Source organism: Eptatretus burgeri, chromosome 7 (assembly GCF_056783735.1).
Source record: "Eptatretus burgeri isolate ZD-2024b chromosome 7, Ebu_testis_v1, whole genome shotgun sequence".
Classification (NCBI taxonomy): domain Eukaryota; kingdom Metazoa; phylum Chordata; class Myxini; order Myxiniformes; family Myxinidae; genus Eptatretus; species Eptatretus burgeri.
In genome coordinates this window covers 108,842,809-108,861,826 of record NC_140967.1, presented here as the reverse complement: position 1 = coordinate 108,861,826, position 19,018 = coordinate 108,842,809, and the positions used below count along the sequence as shown (strand labels likewise).

General features: G+C 42.7%; 1 protein-coding gene across 1 annotated transcript in view; it reads left to right on the top strand.

Annotated features, from left to right (window-relative positions):
- Positions 1-19,018, top strand: part of PIEZO2 (piezo type mechanosensitive ion channel component 2) — a 343,960-nt gene that overhangs the window by 111,039 nt on the left and 213,903 nt on the right. Inside the window, exons 8-14 of the mRNA XM_085890260.1 lie at positions 12,534-12,708; positions 13,237-13,362; positions 13,794-13,832; positions 14,018-14,339; positions 14,425-14,546; positions 15,379-15,642; positions 18,510-18,621. Of these exons, the coding sequence (XP_085746386.1) occupies positions 12,534-12,708; positions 13,237-13,362; positions 13,794-13,832; positions 14,018-14,339; positions 14,425-14,546; positions 15,379-15,642; positions 18,510-18,621 (1,160 nt within the window). The remainder of the gene's footprint in view (positions 1-12,533; positions 12,709-13,236; positions 13,363-13,793; positions 13,833-14,017; positions 14,340-14,424; positions 14,547-15,378; positions 15,643-18,509; positions 18,622-19,018) is intronic.

Here is a 19,018-nt window from a genome sequence, read left to right as displayed (position 1 = left end):
TTGCTTGTGCCAAACCTCATCATCTCATTCCAGCGTCTGACTGCCCACACATCTGTGATTCATCGTCTGGCCACCACTCAGGATTTCACCAGCAGTGGAATCAGAGGATTGTTCGTGGGTTTCAAGAGAAAAGTTTGGGATTGTACACCGAGGTACAAGTTTGCAGGCACACCGAGGTTTTTGAAAACCCAGCGGTTCTGCATTTAAACACTTTTTGTGTCACTTTGTACCTTGGTTACATTAATTTAATATACTGTTCAATGCATCTGAATGAAACGCCTCGCTTTTCATGGTGAAAGACAAACATGGATATGGGACGGGAGGGATGCGTAATGGAGAGCGGTGTAATTGACGTGGGACGGGGAGGGATGCGTTATGGATGTGGGAATGTGAGGGATGTCAGATTGCGAGGGATGTGTAATGGATGTGGGACACTGTGGGATGTGTTGTGGATGTGGGATAGGTACTGATGTGTTATGGATGTGGGACGGAGAGCGATGTGGGATGGGGAGGGATGGGTTATGGATGTGGGATTGGGAGTGATGTGCCATTTTCTTGTGATGGGGAAAGATGTGTTATAAATGTGGGATGGGGACGAATGTGTCATGGACATGGGATGGTGAGGGATGTGGGATGGGGAGGGATGTGGAATGGATGTGAAACGCAGAGGGATGTCCTATGAACAGTGGACGGGCAGGGATGTGTCATTGACGTGTGACGAGGAGGTATGTGTTATGGATGTGGGATGGGGAGGGATGTGTTCCAACATTGCTTATTTTTTCTCATACTTTGACTGAGCTTGAAATAAGCATTATCATATTCATATTCATCTTCATCTTCCGGTGTTCTGCTTGAAGGCAGGTTCAGTACCACTGAAGTAATTTATTGGCAAGAGTTGTACCGGGTGGTTTACCATTGCCTTCCCATTAGTAGTTAGGGCAGGAATTTGTTATTTGTTCAGGATGCCGGTGATAGCTCGCCTATTCTTCATGAAGGACAATGTGAGAACTTTAACATTCACCAACTAATGCCGGAAGATGGGAATCCGTTTCACGTCTATCTGAGGGACGGCACACACATTAATGAATCACTGTGACACTGAAACACTGGGATAACACTTTATAGCTTCGTCGGAATTCAAACCCAAGCAAGACAGCTTTGAAGTGAGTGTGAATTATATTATGGTAAAGTAAATATAAACATGTTTTTCTGTGGTGTTTCTATCTTCGAAAAACACCAAAAAAATATGAAGAATAAAAATTGTCCTTTTTGTTTTCTTTTTAATGTCCGATGTGACATCATCATGTTGTGGTTACATTTTAATGTTACAATAACGATGTTACATCATCATGTTGTGGTTACATTTTAATGTTACAATAACGATGTTACATCATCATGTTGTGGTTACATTTTAATGTTACAATAACGATGTTACATCATCATGTTGTGGTTACATTTTCATGTAACAATAACGATATTACATCATCATGTTGTGGTTACATTTTCATGTAACAATAACGATGTTACATCATCATGTTGTGGTTACATTTTCATGTAACAATAACGATGTTACATCATCATGTTGTGGTTACATTTTCATGTAACAATAACGATGTTACATCATCATGTTGTGGTTACATTTTCATGTAACAATAACGATGTTACATCATCATGTTGTGGTTACATTTTAATGTTACAATAACGATGTTACATCATCATGTTGTGGTTACATTTTAATGTTACAATAACGATGTTACATCACCATGTTGTGGTTACATTTTCATGTAACAATAACGATGTTACATCATCATGTTATGGTTACATTTTCATGTAACAATAACGATGTTACATCATCATGTTGTGGTTACATTTTCATGTAACAATAACGATGTTACATCATCATGTTGTGGTTACATTTTCATGTAACAATAACGATGTTACATCATCATGTGGTTACATTTTCATGTAACAATAACGATGTTACATCATCATGTTGTGGTTACATTTTCATGTAACAATAACGATGTTACATCATCATGTTGTGGTTACATTTTCATGTAACAATAACGATGTTACATCATCATGTTGTGGTTACATTTTCATGTAACAATAACGATGTTACATCATCATGTTGTGGTTTCATTTTCATGTAACAATAACGATGTTACATCATCATGTTGTGGTTACATTTTCATGTTACAATAACGATGTTACATCATCATGTTGAGGTTACATTTTTATGTAACAATAACGATGTTACATCATCATGTTGTGGTTACATTTTCATGTAACAATAACGATGTTACATCATCATGTTGTGGTTACATTTTCATGTAACAATAACGATGTTACATCATCATGTTGTGGTTACATTTTAATGTTACAATAACGATGTTACATCATCATGTTGTGGTTACATTTTCATGTAACAATAACGATGTTACATCATCATGTTGTGGTTACATTTTCATGTTACATAACGATGTTACATCATCATCATGTTATGGTTACATTTTCATGTTACAATAAAGATGTGACATCATCATGTTGTGGTTACATTTTCATGTTACATAATGATGTTACATCATCATCATGTTGTGGTTAAATTTTCACGTTACATAACTATGTTACAATGGGTGTACATTTACACACATACAATGCGTTGGGGGTGATGTTTACCATGTAAAGATTAATACATCGTGTGTTTTGGTGTGATGTTGTCGTGGAGATGTGTACATATTGCATGCCAGATGATGTACACCCTGTCGTTGTATCCCGACCACGTGTTGGATGATGTGTGCCATGGAGACGTGTACATAGCATGTTCCTGGGTGGTAGAATGAGCATGGTGGATAAACCGCGAGCTTTGACACGGATTCCTTCCAAGCGGGCACAATCGATCGCATCCCGTGCCACGAAGTGCTCACGTTCCTCCCTGTGTGTGCCAAACATGGCCCGGGTTAAACGGTCCAATTGCTCTGGCCCAGTACAATGTTAGAAGATCGTTCTTGTTATCGACACAATTAACGGCTGAGATTAAGAGTTGTGAAATCCATGGTAAACTCGCCAGCTGGACACAAAGTACCATTGTCATGAGAATAATGTTCACATGATGTTTCAATGTCATGAGGCTGGAAGGATGAAACTGAAAGGATACCTTGATTGGTTTCCTCGAAACATAAGGCATTAAAGCATGTACAAATCAAGTTTATCTGTTAAATAATTCACTGGCAGAACAAACCCAATGGACATACATTTCGAGAGCAAATCGATAACAATTGAATGAACAATGATTCTGTTGCCCATATGAAATGATATCTTAAACAATAGTTTAGTCATATATGTGTATATATATATATATATATATATATATATATATATATATATATATATATATATATATATATATATATATATATATATATATATATATGAACTGCAAAGATGTAATGTGGCCATCATCCTTGGACCTTACATTGGTGGCTAGCTGGGTTGTTGGTTGTTGGTTGTTGAGATGAATTTCCTGCAATGGTGGAGAATCATTGAGCGATGCTGCCATCGGATTCTCGATTTGATGGTGTCCATATGATGACACCTCTTTGGAAGGGCCTAAGTTGATTTGGATCCATTCCGAGTGGTGGTTTCTCCTTGCGACTGTTAACAATGTTGGAGACATCATCTCAATCTCACACACACACACACACACACACACACACACACACACACACACACACACACACACACACACACACACACACACACACACACACACACACACACACGCGCACACACACACACACACACACACACACACACACACACACACACACACTCTCTTTCTGTCTCTCTCTCTCTCTCTCTCTCTCTCTCTCTCTCTCTCTCTCTCTCTCTCTCTCTCTCTCTCTCTCTCTCTCTCTCTCTCTCTCTCTCTCTCTCTCTCTCTCTCTCTCTCTCTCTCTCTCTCTCTCTCTCTCTCTCTCTCTCTCTCTCTCTCTCTCTCTCTCTCTCTCTCTCTCTCTCTCTCTCTCTCTCTCTCTCTCTCTCTCTCTCTCTCTCTCTCTCTCTCTCTCTCTCTCTCTCTCTCTCTCTCTCTCTCTCTCTCTCTCTCTCTCTCTCAACAAAGCGTGAACACATTGTGGCCTGAGCTCCACAAACTTGTTCGTGACCTGCTCTGATTTCTAGTCCGTAGCGGTGGAAGTCCACCAGGTTGGTTTTGGTATTATAATTATTTTTGCTGTGCATGATCGACGCTCGGAGAAGAGCGAGAGCGGAATGGAAGTCACAAAATGGAAAGGTGGAATCACCAACAGCAGAGCAGAAGTTTTCAACTCAAGTTTTGAAACCTAACTCACATACGTTCTCAATTCAACCAAACATTGGGGTCCTGAGGATTTTTGTGTTTATATTTATTTATTTATTCATATACAGCCTGTAGCTTCTGGCTACATCATTACTGGGGTCGCTGCTGCTGTGCCCCCTGTTTCCAGTAAGCTGGTACTGTACTCATTTTTACCAACCTCAGAAGGGTGACGGGCTGAGTCAACCCACTTCGTGCTCATTCAATGGTTGTACAGGGTCTTGAACTCAAGACTTTAAGATGTTAAGTCAGCCACTTTTCCTGATTTTTGTGTTGATGAAGAACAATGTTCGATTTTGAGGCCATGCTCAGCAGACCAATGATGGATGACACAGCGAATGTGAATTTAGTCACGTTGTTCTGTTCTGAGGAGTTCGTGGACACACAGAGGTACACACCCTCGTCAGAGGAGAGGGTGTTGGATTTTGGTTTGTGTGTTACTTGCGATAATCGAAGATTTTTCAAACATATTCGTTGGTTCTATGCATCATTATGATGTAAATTAATAATTTTCCTCATGTCTGTATCGTTTGTATGTTTTTCTGTGAGTGCAATAACTCGTGGAACCTTTCAGCCATCTTCGTCAAATCTTAACAGAGGATACCGAAGGACAAAAGGGAGGTTGTCAATGTTTTTTATTTTACTATTTAGGTCAAAAGGTCAACATCGGCCAAAGGTCAATAACTTTGTCATATTTCCAAAATCCTCAATTTTCATCCGATTGACTTGCGATTTGAAGAGGATTGGCATATCCTGTAACTGAATTCACTGAACAAACGTTTTTGAGGTCAACATAGGTTAAAAGGTCAATGTAGGCCAAAAAGTCGACATGGGCCGAATTTCTCATATTGTCATTTTTCATCCGATTGACTTGCAATTTGAAGAGGAGTTTCATATTTAGTCATTTAATTTAACCACCGATTATTTTTTAGGTGAAATTTGTTTTATGGATTTTGCAAGTATTGTGCTATGCGCGACATCGTTCTTCTTTGTCTGTCTGTCTGTTTGTTTGTTTGCACAGGATGTGTTGACGTAGGCCACAAATGCCCCCCGAGTGGTCACCAGTAGTACACGTTATCTTTTTTCAACCAGAACCTCTTAAGTACGTACTTTAGAATGTGAGTATGTCTAAAAAAAAAAATACAAATGGCATGATAAAACCACACAAAACAAGTCTGGGCAAGGGTATATAATCTTTGATTGCTCGTTCTCGTTTTGTTTTTGTTTATTTTGCTATGATGATCAGCCAGTCACGTGATTCAGTGTATTTTAAGAGGAACCGGTGGGTGGGTTGAGGTTGTTTTAGAAATGCATCTCAAAGTATTCCCTACAATATAAATAATAGACTGATAGTCTCATTGCAGTGGTCTTCAAATCGACCCAAGAGGAACCGGTCTGTTTTCGGCAGGGACAAGGGGTTTGTAGGATTGAGAGATAGCCACCAAATCACTCGGATTGTATCTCCACGACTGAAAATACACCAAATGTGTGTGATGGCTTTTAGTATGGAGAACACAGCGATCGGTGGACTCGTTGTGGCTTCAAATGAAACCCTCCACCCCTCTCCCTCTTTTTCGTTTTGTTCCATTTCTGTTTCATCCGCAGCTTTCCCGTTCCTCTTCTTTCTGCATATGAGTTTGTATCCAGTGTGTTTCTTCCTTTTCTACTTTATTCTTCTTTCTCTGAAACGTTCTGATCCATTCTGAGTTCCAGCTCTTCCACGAGCCTCGACTTTGTAGACAAAAACATGAATATCGCCGTCCGTCATAGCTTAAGTTGAAGCACCTGCAAGCCAACCATGAAACCATGTTAATGAACATGCATGTCAAATTTTCCCAGATTGTGAATAAAACTTAGCGAGCAAGGTAATTACCTTCAGCGTTAGCTTGCCTCACCTGCTTGGGTCTACATGTGGTTTCACACTTCGTGAAGGACTCAAATGGCCTCAGGAAATGGAGCTTGGGCACTAAAATGGTGACTTTTAGCAGCACCGTCCACATCCATGAAGCAAAACAATGCCCTATCCATGGTTATTGTTTAAATATATTTGTCTGTTCCCTTGGACATTGACTTTGCAATTGTGGCATTATTTAATTAATTCTTTATGTGCACACTCTTCACCATTCACCTTCAACTGTCCTTTAACAGTCACTTCCACCCACAGTTTCCCCCTCTCGGATTTGTTATCAGCGCTTTCAACCTACGCTGCAGACTGACCACCATGGCTTTCCATTTTGTGATCATATCCCTTTTCCGCATCGTTTAAATCCCCTCGATTCCATCCCACATTGAGCTTCCTTTCATCGCTTTAATAGTCGGACTTGATGCCGTGGACAGCTAAATCCCTTTTCTTTATCATCCCAGTCGTACAAGAGGGCCGCAACTCCTTCACTGTATGTTGTTTTTTTGCTGGATGTATTGCAAATATACAACCGGGGAATGTGAAATCGGGTCACATTGTGGGCACGCAACGTTGACACGCAAAATGGACATGCAACTTATGTGGGCACGCAATATGGACATGCAACTTATGTGGGCACGCAACGCAACATGGGCACACAAAATATCCAGACATTGCAAGTGCACAACATGGGCACACATTGCGGGTGTGCAACATGGGCACACAACGTAGGCACGCAGCACGGACACACACTGCAAAGGCTTTCAAAGACTAGTGAAGCACCGGATTCTAGTTTGGAAATGAAAGCTGTAATTTCAATGCCTTCTTTGGTTTCAAACTCCAGCGATGAAGATCGAGAGCGTTTCTATCTTTTACACTTTTGTATTCGGGGAAGACATTAAAGAAAGTGGTGAATCAGTGGTTAACCTAATGAAAGTCATAAATATGGACTGGTTTAACTTTTATACGTGGACCAAGGGGGGAGGGGGGTGCATGGTGTTTAATTGGGGAGGGCTCCACATGGTGCTCGATGGTGAGACCATCACCGCACTTGCTGTGCAGAGCACAGTGAACGGGATGAATCCATCGATCTACCATTTTTGAGTTTACTACGAAATACAACTCGTGGCTTTGCTGACTGGAATATTAAAGGGGAGAGTGTAGAGGGAGGGAGTGAGAGAGAGAGAGAGAGAGAGAGAGAGAGAGAGAGAGAGAGAGAGAGAGAGAGAGAGAGAGAGAGAGAGAGAGAGAGAGAGAGAGAGAGAGAGAGAGAGAGAGAGAGAGAGAGAGAGAGAGAGAGAGAGAGAGAGAGAGAGAGAGAGAGAGAGAGAGAGAGAGAGAGAGAGAGAGAGAGAGAGAGAGAGAGAGAGAGAGAGAGAGAGAGAGAGAGAGAGAGAGAGAGAGAGAGAGAGAGAGAGAGAGAGAGAGAGAGAGAGATGGAGGGGTGGGGGAGGTAGAAGGGAGGTGGGAGGGGTGGAGAAGTGTGGAGGGGTGGGTGAGGTAGAAGGGAGCTCGGAAGGGGTTGGGGAGAGTGACACCTCACCAAATGTCACTACACAAATGGGAGGGGGTGGAAGTGAGGCGGATGGGTGAGAGAAGAGAAGCAGAGTGGGGAGGGTGTTTCGGAGGAGGTAAGGGTGAGGGGAGGGGGTTCTGAACTTGCGTTTGTTAGGGGGTATTGAGGAGGAAATGGGGGAAAGGGTTCTCAACGTGTTTGGTCGTAGCACTTGTGGAGAAAGGGGGAGAGGGGGTAGTACAGAATTGAATGAAATGGGGTACATTAAAACCACATTAGTATAGCACGTGGAGACTACTGGCGATGTCCATCGGGGTGGAGAGGGGAGGGCATTTGGGAGGAAGCAAGTGTGATGGGAGGGGAGGAAGACAGAATGAGGGGAGGAAGGCAGTGCAAGGGAAGGAGAAGGTAGTGTGATGGGAAGGGAAGGCAACATGAGGGGAGGGGACGGCAGTGTAATGGAAGGGGAAGGCAGTGTAAGGGAAGGGGAAGGCAATGTAAGGGAAGGGGAAGGGAATGTGAGAGGAGGGGAAGAGAAAGCAACATGATGTGAAGGGAAGGCAGCATGAGGGGAGGGGAAGGCAGCTTGACGGGAGGGGACAGGAACAGTGATAAAACGCACCTAAACAGCAACATTTTCTTTTTAACTGCCGGGTTCTGCATAAAACCGGGTAATAGCATTTAAAACCCATGCTGGCTACCTGGAAAAGGCCTGCTTGTACATGCAGCGGCCTTTGCACCCCTCAGGTCGGCTCACTCCAAATCTGATTGATACATGCTACACTCTGGGGAAGCAGTTTCAAATTCGAAACTATACCGTTAGTCCTCAACAATCACCTTCACAGAGGGGTAGTGGTGGAGTGGAAGAGAGAGAGACAGAGAGACAGAGACAGAGACAGAGATAGAGAGACAGATGGGATTCTGGCAGATGAGACATCCAGTTTAACGTCCATTCAAGAGATGGCACACACATTGATGAATTACCCTGCCTGTGAAACACTGGGATTACAGTTTATAGCTGAGTTGGGATTTGAACCCAGGCTAGACAGTTTTTAGCGAGCACGTGCATCTGTCTGCTATCCTGCCGTGATGTGGCATTTAATTGCTGTGTAACAACTGAAACCGTTTTTTACTCATTGCAATCATCCAATTTATTTTGCCTTCCTAACTCTGGAAATGTCCCCATGAAAAACCCTGCCACAGTATCACCATGGAAGCTTGGAGAGATCGAAGGTTGAAGAGTGCTCAAAGCAAGCAGTCCAACAAAATGGTTGAAGAAACTTTAAAAACGAAATGATTAATTCTTTTTTAAATATGTATCTATCTATGATGAAGTGATGGGTCACATAATGAAAGAAGATAGTACAAAAATGGGGAACGTCAAAATAAAATTGCACATTATCAATTGCACGCACGACAGCATGGAGTCAAATGCAGGCAAGTAGGGCCTGAACTTTGTTCAAGTCGATCGATAGACTCAGTGACATTGTGAATTATTTTGTCTTGTATGGCCACGGCTTGGAAATGAACAACCTTGCAGCTCATATAGTGCTCGCCAAGTGGCTTAAGCACTCAAGGAAGCACTCCAAAGAAATAGTTGATAAGGAACGGTTGGCTTGGTCGGTTAGCGATCGCCGGTCGGTCATATAAACACCATGCACATGGAGACGCCCAGGATGTCGAGCAATGTCCGAATTGGACAAATGAACACTTTTTCTTTTAGCATTCAGAACGGCTGATAAGTTCAATTCTGGAGTTCATGTTTTCATATTCAGCTGAGATTAAGAGATTCTCGAGGTTATGGCATGTGCAGAAATGAAATAAAGCCACGAACACTGGCATCTCTGGGCGTATACATGCATTGCGATGTATCCAGCGATTCATCGGTATGAAGATCAGGCTTTCGATGATATGAGTGAGGAAAGTGAAAAAATAACTTTACCTTAAGAAACCGTTGTGGCCTGTTCCAAGTCGAGGTATTCTTGAGCAGGCCAAAAAAAAGGCGAATTAAGACCCCGGTGAGGTGACCGAGGATGAGAATTGATGAAGGATCTAATTAAATAAGACCGTTAATTATCTTCATAAGGGGTGTTTTAATTAACCAAAACACCCAATTTTCACTCTTACACTTCCTTGGACGTCCCTTGGTATGCATGCAAAGTTTCAGGCTGCTCGGTTTCATGGTTTTGGAGTTATGGAGGAGACACACTGACACACTGACACACTGATATTTATTATTATGGATAAGCCCTATAATTTGTGCTGTGTGTTTGTGCCAAACAATTCCATATTGTGAACGCATAATAGTCTGTTATGAGGTTTTGATTTTTGATATATTTTTGAGGAAACGTCTGGCCAGGTGTGTGCAGCGTAATTATCTGCCGTAAAGCTTGTAATAAAATATGACACATGTATGTGTGGGAAAAAATGGACTTTTATGGAGTGCTCAGGTTCCACCATTTCCTAGTAAAGTGCACTGGGACATGATAGACCCATAATTTATTTATTTTTACTTTTACCAGAGTTTTATGTTTATAATCACCGAGTTTATATCAGTACATATACCCCACCCTCCCATCCCTACACACTACGAGTGTCACTGTGTGCATAACATCCCTCCCAAGTTGAAGAGTACAGTATATATGTATATGTATATGTATATGGATATATCATACACGATGGGGGCGGTTGGAATTATACATTCGAAAAGGAAAAAGCGCATTCAACTAAAAAGTAACGATCTACTCTGCCAAATGAAGTAATAAACTAGCAAGAGGCAATCCGATATCAAGCGACATTTCACCCGCTTCCGAGCAAGTTTCTTCAGGCCAATATACCATTGGCCTTGATCTATTGGCCTGAAGAAGCTTGCTGGGAAGCGGGTGAAATGTCGCTTTAGACTGGATCCTCAGCTTCAACAGCTTCTTGCTTGTTTATTACTTCAATTAGCAGAGTAGATCGTTTCAATTTTGGTTGGATGCGCCTTTTTCATTAAAAAACAAAAAAACCAAAACCAAAAAGAAGGAATCCTTATGAAAAGGAATTGAAAACGAAAGACACACATAGCTGTGAATGGGACACAGATGCAGACAGGTGGGGTCCATTTTATTTCAGCCCATCATTACACAGTGCATTGGGAATTGCTCACTCTCTGGTGTGGTTAACCGCACGCCGTACAGCTTCAGCGGTTAAGGACGTGTCCATTCGCATACCCATACGCGCGTACTTCTCCGTGTACCGTCTTGCAAACGACTCATTTCGCTACCTGCTTGACACCGCTTTCAAAAGTTCACGGATTTGAATCCTGGCACCACGTTTGTGGCAACTGCGGTACAAAGAACAGTTTGGTCTGCGTTTGGATTGTAATTATCCATCGTTTTGTGCCACTGCACTGTAAGCGTGAAGGTCACGCTCTATTGACATGTGTTCAGAGATCTGTTGGTCTGTAAGTAAGTTTTCCATGCATTGTGGACCAGAGCAGCACTTTCAGCCTCGTAAGTCAATTAACGGCATCTGGTTAAGCTCATGTGTCTTACCATGAACGATGAAGTTTAATGTGATGCATTTTCTTCCAAAACTCTCCATCTTTTATGAACTCAAAACACTTGGACAAAAAGTTCAGGCGAAGAATGCGGATCTCGTGAAACACGAACTGTCGCTGTGAAACGGTCACGTCCCAAAAATATCCGCACACTTTACAAGGAGCGATAGGAAATCAAGACATGGTTTTCAAACTCATAAATGAATGGCTTGATATTTCTGAATCGAGTCATATCTATTTTCTCCATTTTGCCATTCAAGGAAAGTGAAAATGAATGACCATTTCTGCAGGGATCATAGCTTTATGATTGCGGAAAGTACAGGAACGCTTGTCATCAAGAATGACCTCTTGGAGACAAAACGAAGGGAATAAGAGGGAACTACATTGAGTCGACTCGGCCAGGTTGGGCAGGCAGAACATCCCCCACCCTGAAGGTCGTTATTGGGCCAGCTGGGTTTTTACTAACAACCCAGTAGTGAGATGGATGTTCTCCTGCATCAAGCTTTACTCCCCAAATCCCTGAATCTAAATCCCTAATGTTATTGATTTAAGCTGGATTTGAACCCATCACATCCACCACGTTTTGGGAAACCAGTCCTGTCTCTTCACGAAAATATCACCACCATACCCGTTCAGTTATTTCCGATTAAATTAAGGTTCCCTTTATTATCAATAAGTGTAGATGTTACGGTGTACTTCAGCCTGAAAACTTGATTTATCAAAACCGAAATGCAAAATCCTTTTGAAAAATAAATCACAACATTAAGATGGTCCAGGCTTCTGGTCCGACTGTTTTCTGTCCCTTCTCAGATGGCACCATCATCCAAAAGGATCTTTTTGGTGGACCATTTCTGATTTTAAAATGATTACAGCTGATTTGGATAAGTTGATGAGCCTCGAGATTGATCAGCAAAGTGCGGTGTCCGAAGATAGACGATGATAACATTATCTTAAGGCTGATTGCTCAGCTGGTTCGAATTGTTTGAAATATAACTGCACGACAATCCGGTTCGAGGTTTCTAAGGAGTTCGAAGAAAACCGTTGGGGTTTAGCGAAACTTGATCCTTTTTTGTTCATCGACATACTAATAATCCTTCACATTGTATTCACAAACAAAAAACAGGTTGTCTTAAACATAACGCACAATACCCCCAGTTGGATGATTTGAAGTGCGATTGTTCGACTAGTCGTTGTTTTTGCTTGCTGTGTACCTTTTCAGGCTCTTTGGAATAACAGGTGTAGTTCGTACAGACTGCGCTCGACCCTGGGAGCTGGCTGTACATTCTGGATTATCGTGGCCGGTATTTGTGAATCCTATCGTGCTTCTTATCTTGTACTTCACCATCGCCACCCTCTTGCGCTTGTGGCTCTATGAACCAGCTGCCGAGCCCAAGGTGAGTCTCCACGTTGCTGAACGATGTCAAACTGTCTCTCCTCCTGCGGCTCACTTGTGTCCGCTCAGAGGATCTTCATTACATGACGTGGGGCCCACTCAGTCCTAATTGGTCCTAATTGCAGGCTCACTAAGGCATCTGGCTTAGCTCAGCCCTAACATCCTTGGCTTTTCAGGTCCAGATTACTAACTCATTCTGACGGTTCATCGAATGCCCCTCCAATTTGTCTCCCACTGATATAATCAAACAAGTCCTAAACACAGCTGCCCAAGACTAGTTGGTGATGTTGAATTTTCCCTCTCGATATGACTTGGGTACATTGACCTGTTTTTTTTTGTTTGTTGTTGTTAAATTGAATATGGGGGAGGAGTGGGGCATGGAAGGGTCTATGGTGTGGTCTTGTAAAGATAATAATTTGTCTTATGTACACTAGCTTTACATCTTATGGTCTCTCCATCCTGTCCTCATGCCTATTTCTCCATCTCTTTGTGCAACCTCCTCCCTGCATCCCTCATTCCCCCACATTAGGAGGAGCAGATGATGTCTGTGTGTCAAACAGTCAATGATGGACCAACCACCATCATTAATCCACATTACACAACATGGTTCTCCAGTCAAAAGGGAGTTTTACAATCTTCAATGGACGAGAGCCAGGTGACAGCTCGACCCGAACGTATCGCTATCACTTGATAGATGGTGTTTTTTTTTGTTTTTTTTTAATACACAACTTATTCCCACCCCATGAAGAACATTCATTATTTGTGTGTTAGTTATAAACACGATTGTGGATAATGCTGTCTATGTTTTGGACCGATGAGTAAATGAAAACACGTGATGGCCGTCCCTCTTGTGACCCAATTTAACAGTTGTGCTCGGCGTTAATCACATGGTACATGCTAAATTGTGCACTCTGCATGCCTGACACCTTAAAGTGAATGCTTTTGAATGTGTCAGTCGATATGTTTGCTTTCGACACAGCTCGGTGAATTCAAGATGGTGTATGACATGCATTGGTGATAGTTTTGGATACGATGGTTGGTTCCCTGATTCTTTGTCTTTTCCTCAAATGTTGTTTCCTCAAGCAGCCGCTGCACCTTGTACAAGAAGACTTGGGAATGTCAAACGTATGTATTCACTGCAGTTCCTTTAATTCATTGTTGCTCATTTGTGACCCCCCCCACCCCCACCCTTTGTAACCCTTCACTCCAAGTTATGACAAATACACGTGTATCTCTTTGCCTTCCTCTGATATTTATAATAAAACCTGGTGTTATTTTAATCATCTCTACCTTACCTGCCTCAATCACAGCCGTTCCTCAACTCACTGGCTGAGAACCAGAGAAACCACGTGGATGGCTCTTTGCCTGGATATGCTCTACAAAGGCTCCGGCACAGCCCAGTGCAAGATGCATATTACGACAGGCCCGCGCTGGACGTGTATCAGAACCTTCCAGCAAACCATATTCCACTTCATGGCTGTTACAATGCCGGTGCAACCTTTGAGGGTGACGATGGTGCAAGGATAGTGAGGGGCAGCGGGAGTTTGGATCTGGTCTCGCCTGCCTCTCTCGCGTCGCCCGACTACATCGACCTGGCAGTGGAGTCACCTGATTCAACATCGCAGGATGAAAGTCCGTCTCACCACTACGACAAGGAAAGTTTGGATGTTGTCGTTAATTTTTTTATTCACAATTTATCATTTCCTCTGTTTGCCAGGTCCTTCAGAAAAGTGTTCAGTGGTTCAAGAGAAAACACCTCAAAAAGAGCAAAGCTCATTGAGAACCATCGGTTACTTTCTCATGCAGCAGAGTTACGTGTCTGCTCTCATTGCCATGATGGTGAGTTATTCAGTCAGTGAGTTAGCTGGCAGTGTTGTGTTTTGTGCGGTAGCGTATGGAAGAGCGGCCTTGTGCAGGGAAGGAGCATTGATGGGATTTGTATGGTAGAGAAGAGTGGCCTTGTGCAGGGAAGGAGCATTGATGGGATTTGTATGGTAGAGTGTGGAAGAGCAGCCTTGTGAAGGGAAGGAGCAGTGATGGGATTTGTATGGTAGAGTATGGAAGAGCAGCCTTGTGCAGGGAAGGAGCATTGATGGGATTTGTATGGTAGAGTATGGAAAAGCAGCCTTGTGCAGGGAAGGAGCATTGATGGGGTTTGTATGGTAGAGTATGGAAGAGCAGCCTTGTGCAGGGAAGGAGCATTGATGGGGTTTTATGGTAGAGTGTGGAAGAGCAGCCTTGTGCAGGGAAGGAGCATTGATGGGATTTGTATGGTAGAGTGTGGAAGAGCAGCCTTGTGCAGGGAAGGAGCATTGATGGGATTTGTATGGTAGAGTGTGGAAGAGCAGCCTTGTGCAGGGAAGGAGCATTGATGGGGTTTGTACGATATGTTCGCTATTTGGTCCTTGGATGCACTATGGTTTAGATGTTTGGCCGATGTATGCACTTGATTTGGTGTTTGGAAGTATGATTGAGGCGATGAAACTATTTATCGTGTTCAAATGAGGGTTAATTGGATATTAATAAAATGTATCAAGTGCACACCTTTGCAATCCAAATTGATGACAGTGCCTAATTAGTTGTTTAGTGCTTTAGCTTTTATCTGTGCTGCTTGACCCAATCTCATCACACCAGCATTTCCTTACCACCGGTGCAAACGTTAACCCGGCAGGCTTGGAGCATTACCTACCATAGCTGGCTCACGTTTGTGCTGCTGCTATGGTCTTGTCTCATCTGGATGGTACGAGACCGTCGGCGATACACCATAATCAGCTCCCCCTTCCTCGTCATTTATGCAAACACCCTCTGCTTTCTGGCTTACGTGTGGAGCCTTCGGCTAACAGACGCTGAGTTACCCCCCACCTTGGGTCCAATCCAGCTTCCTCCTATTGGCTTGGTGAAGGAGGTTAATCCATGCGTGCATCTTGGTCAAAAGGTAAGACTTGTAATTGTCAAGAGCTAGTTAAACAGAAAAGGAGAGGATTGGACAGAGTAGACGTAAAATCTAAGAGCTCTGGGTCCCTCTTTGGACTTCGACCTCCTCACCTTTCTCAATACAATCTTCCTGTTGTTGTTTTTTTGGTATACAAAGCTTATGGATGAGCTAGAACACATAATGGACCACTATATAACAGAACAAGAAAAAGAGAAATCAGAGATTGCAGACCCTCGCCAGGACTTATATTGAGCGGTGTATTTTTATCGGCTTTAGGGTAAATCCAATATGGCTGCCAAACCATGTGACCTATATCATATGTGTGAACCTTTTGTTCCTCATGGACATGCGGTGTTACCTGTGAAGTTTTGCCCTGATTTGTTCAGCCACTTCAGAGATATGATTTTTGAAGTTTTTTATTTATTTTTAAAAACAATATGGCTGCCAAATCATGTGACCAATGACATCATGAATTTTTCTGTTGGCCATTTTATCCCAAGATGACCCTCAAAAATTTTCATACTGATCGATTGTGGCGTTCTACATATGCATTTATGACGTCATAACAAGAGCACCTATGATGTCATTAAAAAAATCACACTCATTCCTCATGAGGAGTACTTACTATGTGCCAAGTTTCATTTTTTCCTTGATGGGGTTTCAGAGATACTGAGGTCCAAAGTTCTTCGAATATCGCTGCCACACCACTTGACCTATGACGTCATAATTATCATGAAAACATTCTCCATGAGTCGTCGCACCAATGCTGAAAATTATGTCTCAATCCGATGGGCAGTTGTGGAGAAAAACACGAAAGTTCTGTGCGGAATAACAAACAGACAAACAGACAGACAGAAACAAACAGACAAACAAACGGACCCAAATGCAATACCCTCTCCTCTGGCGAGGGTAAAAAGAGGAACACAGTGGAAATGGTGGAAACACACTAACAGCATGGTCGAGGGACACTTTCAGAATAATGAGATCAAAGGGAAGGAGAGGAGAACATTTGGGTGGTAGTGGTGTACAAGCTGGATGCAAGCTCAATAACAGCAGGAAGAGGAAGAGAAAAGTAAGCTCAATGAAACAAATGGAACAAAAACAACAAAATAACGAATGAGGGGGAGGGTTTGGGGGGTGACAATAACCTGGAAAGGAAGCGGAGGGCTTTGGGAAGGTTAATGAGGGGAGGAAAAGATAATGAATATGGATGGGAGATGACCTGAAGTGGTGATGAACAACCATCTTGAAGCCAAAGAGGGAAGAATGTGAATCAACACACTGAGGAAGTTCGGTCCAAGTATGCGATAAAAGAGGAACAAAGTTGTGGAAGTGAGCACTAAGCCTGGATCTTGGGAGATTCACCAGGAGTAGGTTACTAGCAGACCACATATGCCTTGCAGAAACTTGATGGGGGATGAGAACAGGAATGCCAGCCCAAAGGGGAGAGCAGTACTCAAACAAGCTGCAGATGAAGGCCTTGTAAACTGATAAAGGTTCAACTATGCCAAGGAAAGACTTTGCATGATGGAGGATGGCAGCTTGCTTTGGAGGTCAACATGGAATATGGTTTGCCGAAGAAAGATAATGGCTGATGGTGAGACCCACAAGTTTGAGTAATTTAACTTCTTCAAGAGGTTTGTTAAGGAAGTAGATGGGAGGGCTTGCCAGACGGTCTTTTTGAAGAGACAGAGTGAGAGTTGGAGATTTGTCATGGTTGAAGGACATTCCAACTGATTGACTAGCTACTGATTCTATGAAGGTCTGCAGAGAGGGAAGAGGCTACTTGCTGCCTGCCTAACTGAAGGATGAGGGATGTTACAGCAAAGGGTGGAGTCCTAAGAGGTAAGCAGGACTTTCCAGAAAAGCAGAAAGATCGTTTATGAAGATAACGAACAGAACTGGGTCGAAGAAACTGCCTTGGGGCACTCCATCCTCAACAGGGAGAGTCGATGAGAGGATCCCATTGAGAGCCACAAGCTTGGCTACAAGAGTGAAGGAGGTCAACAAGACGTAAGAGATGACCTTAGATGTTGTAGGTAGATACTTTGGATAGCAAGGTGGGGATCCAGCCCATTTGAAATGCTCGAGAGATGGCCCTGATCTCTTCTCTGAAAACATTGAGGGCCTCTCTCCCTCTTTGAGAAAGCAGAGGCGGCAGCATGAGCATGGTGGAATGATCGAGTGTGAATCTGACCTGTTTGTGTGAGATCAGACCTTTGGAGAAAAATAAGGATTTGATGTCAACTGTGATGATGTATTCCCTGACTTTGCTTATAATGGGAAGTAAGTTAATATAGTTAATAGGATCCGTTTTTGTACCGTGTTTGTGTAGTGCAGTGGTATTTGGTGACTTCCAAGTCGATGGAAGGTGACCTATAGCAAATGATAGAACAAAGCAGAAAGAGAATGTAAAGAAAAGGATGGAATTTCTAATTGAAGTGTCAATACCTACTGATTTTAGTCTCATAAATTGGGAAACAAGAAAAATAATATAGTACAAGGAGCGGAAAAATTATACGGCAAGAACCGGGATGCTCAATTAAACCAACATCTCACCAGCAGAACTTTGTGGAGAACCAGAAAGAGGTATGAGGAAAGATGGCAACAAACAAGCGACTGATGGAGGCTGATCGTGGGATCAGTGAACATCCTGAAAACAGTCCTTGGAGCAAATTTATGAAAGAGAACACCAAAAAAAGATCAAAGTATTTAGCCTGAGAGACCGAAACCTCGAAACATCATCCTGATGCAAGAAGACAGACATTTTAGCCTGAGGAGGGTCTTGTTTTGTATTTTGATACTCATTTCAGTAGATGTTAACCAACGGGAGTGCTCACCTGATATTATAATGTCTCCCCATCCAGCTGATGTACACCTTCACCTTTTGGATGCTTTTACGTCAACGGGCAAAGGAGCGGCAGGATATGGAGAAGGAGAAGGAATGTGAAATGGCTGGCGTCACTGTCACAGCACCTGGTACCTCCAAGCATTGCTGCATTTTCTTTTGTACATCATCGCACTTTGTTAACTCGTTTCTCTCTGAAAGGCTCACCATTTGATATCACCAACTGAAACACCTCGAACACCTCCACAACACATTCATTTTTTAATCCAAACTCGAACCTGAACCACAGTCGATGTTTGTAGCTCGCTATCATGTTTGGGGAAGAGTTTGAAAAGTCACATCAAGTGTGAAGTTGAATTTATTCTGTGCCTCAAATTCATAACCATAATGTTAATGTTGAATTGAGCATCATTCTAACAAGGCGTTTCTTATTTTGCCAGTTTGGTGTTAGCCCATCTGCCATACAGCAGGAGATTTGATTTTTCAACAGCCTCAGTGCGTGTGTGTCTGTCTGTCTGTCTGTCTGTC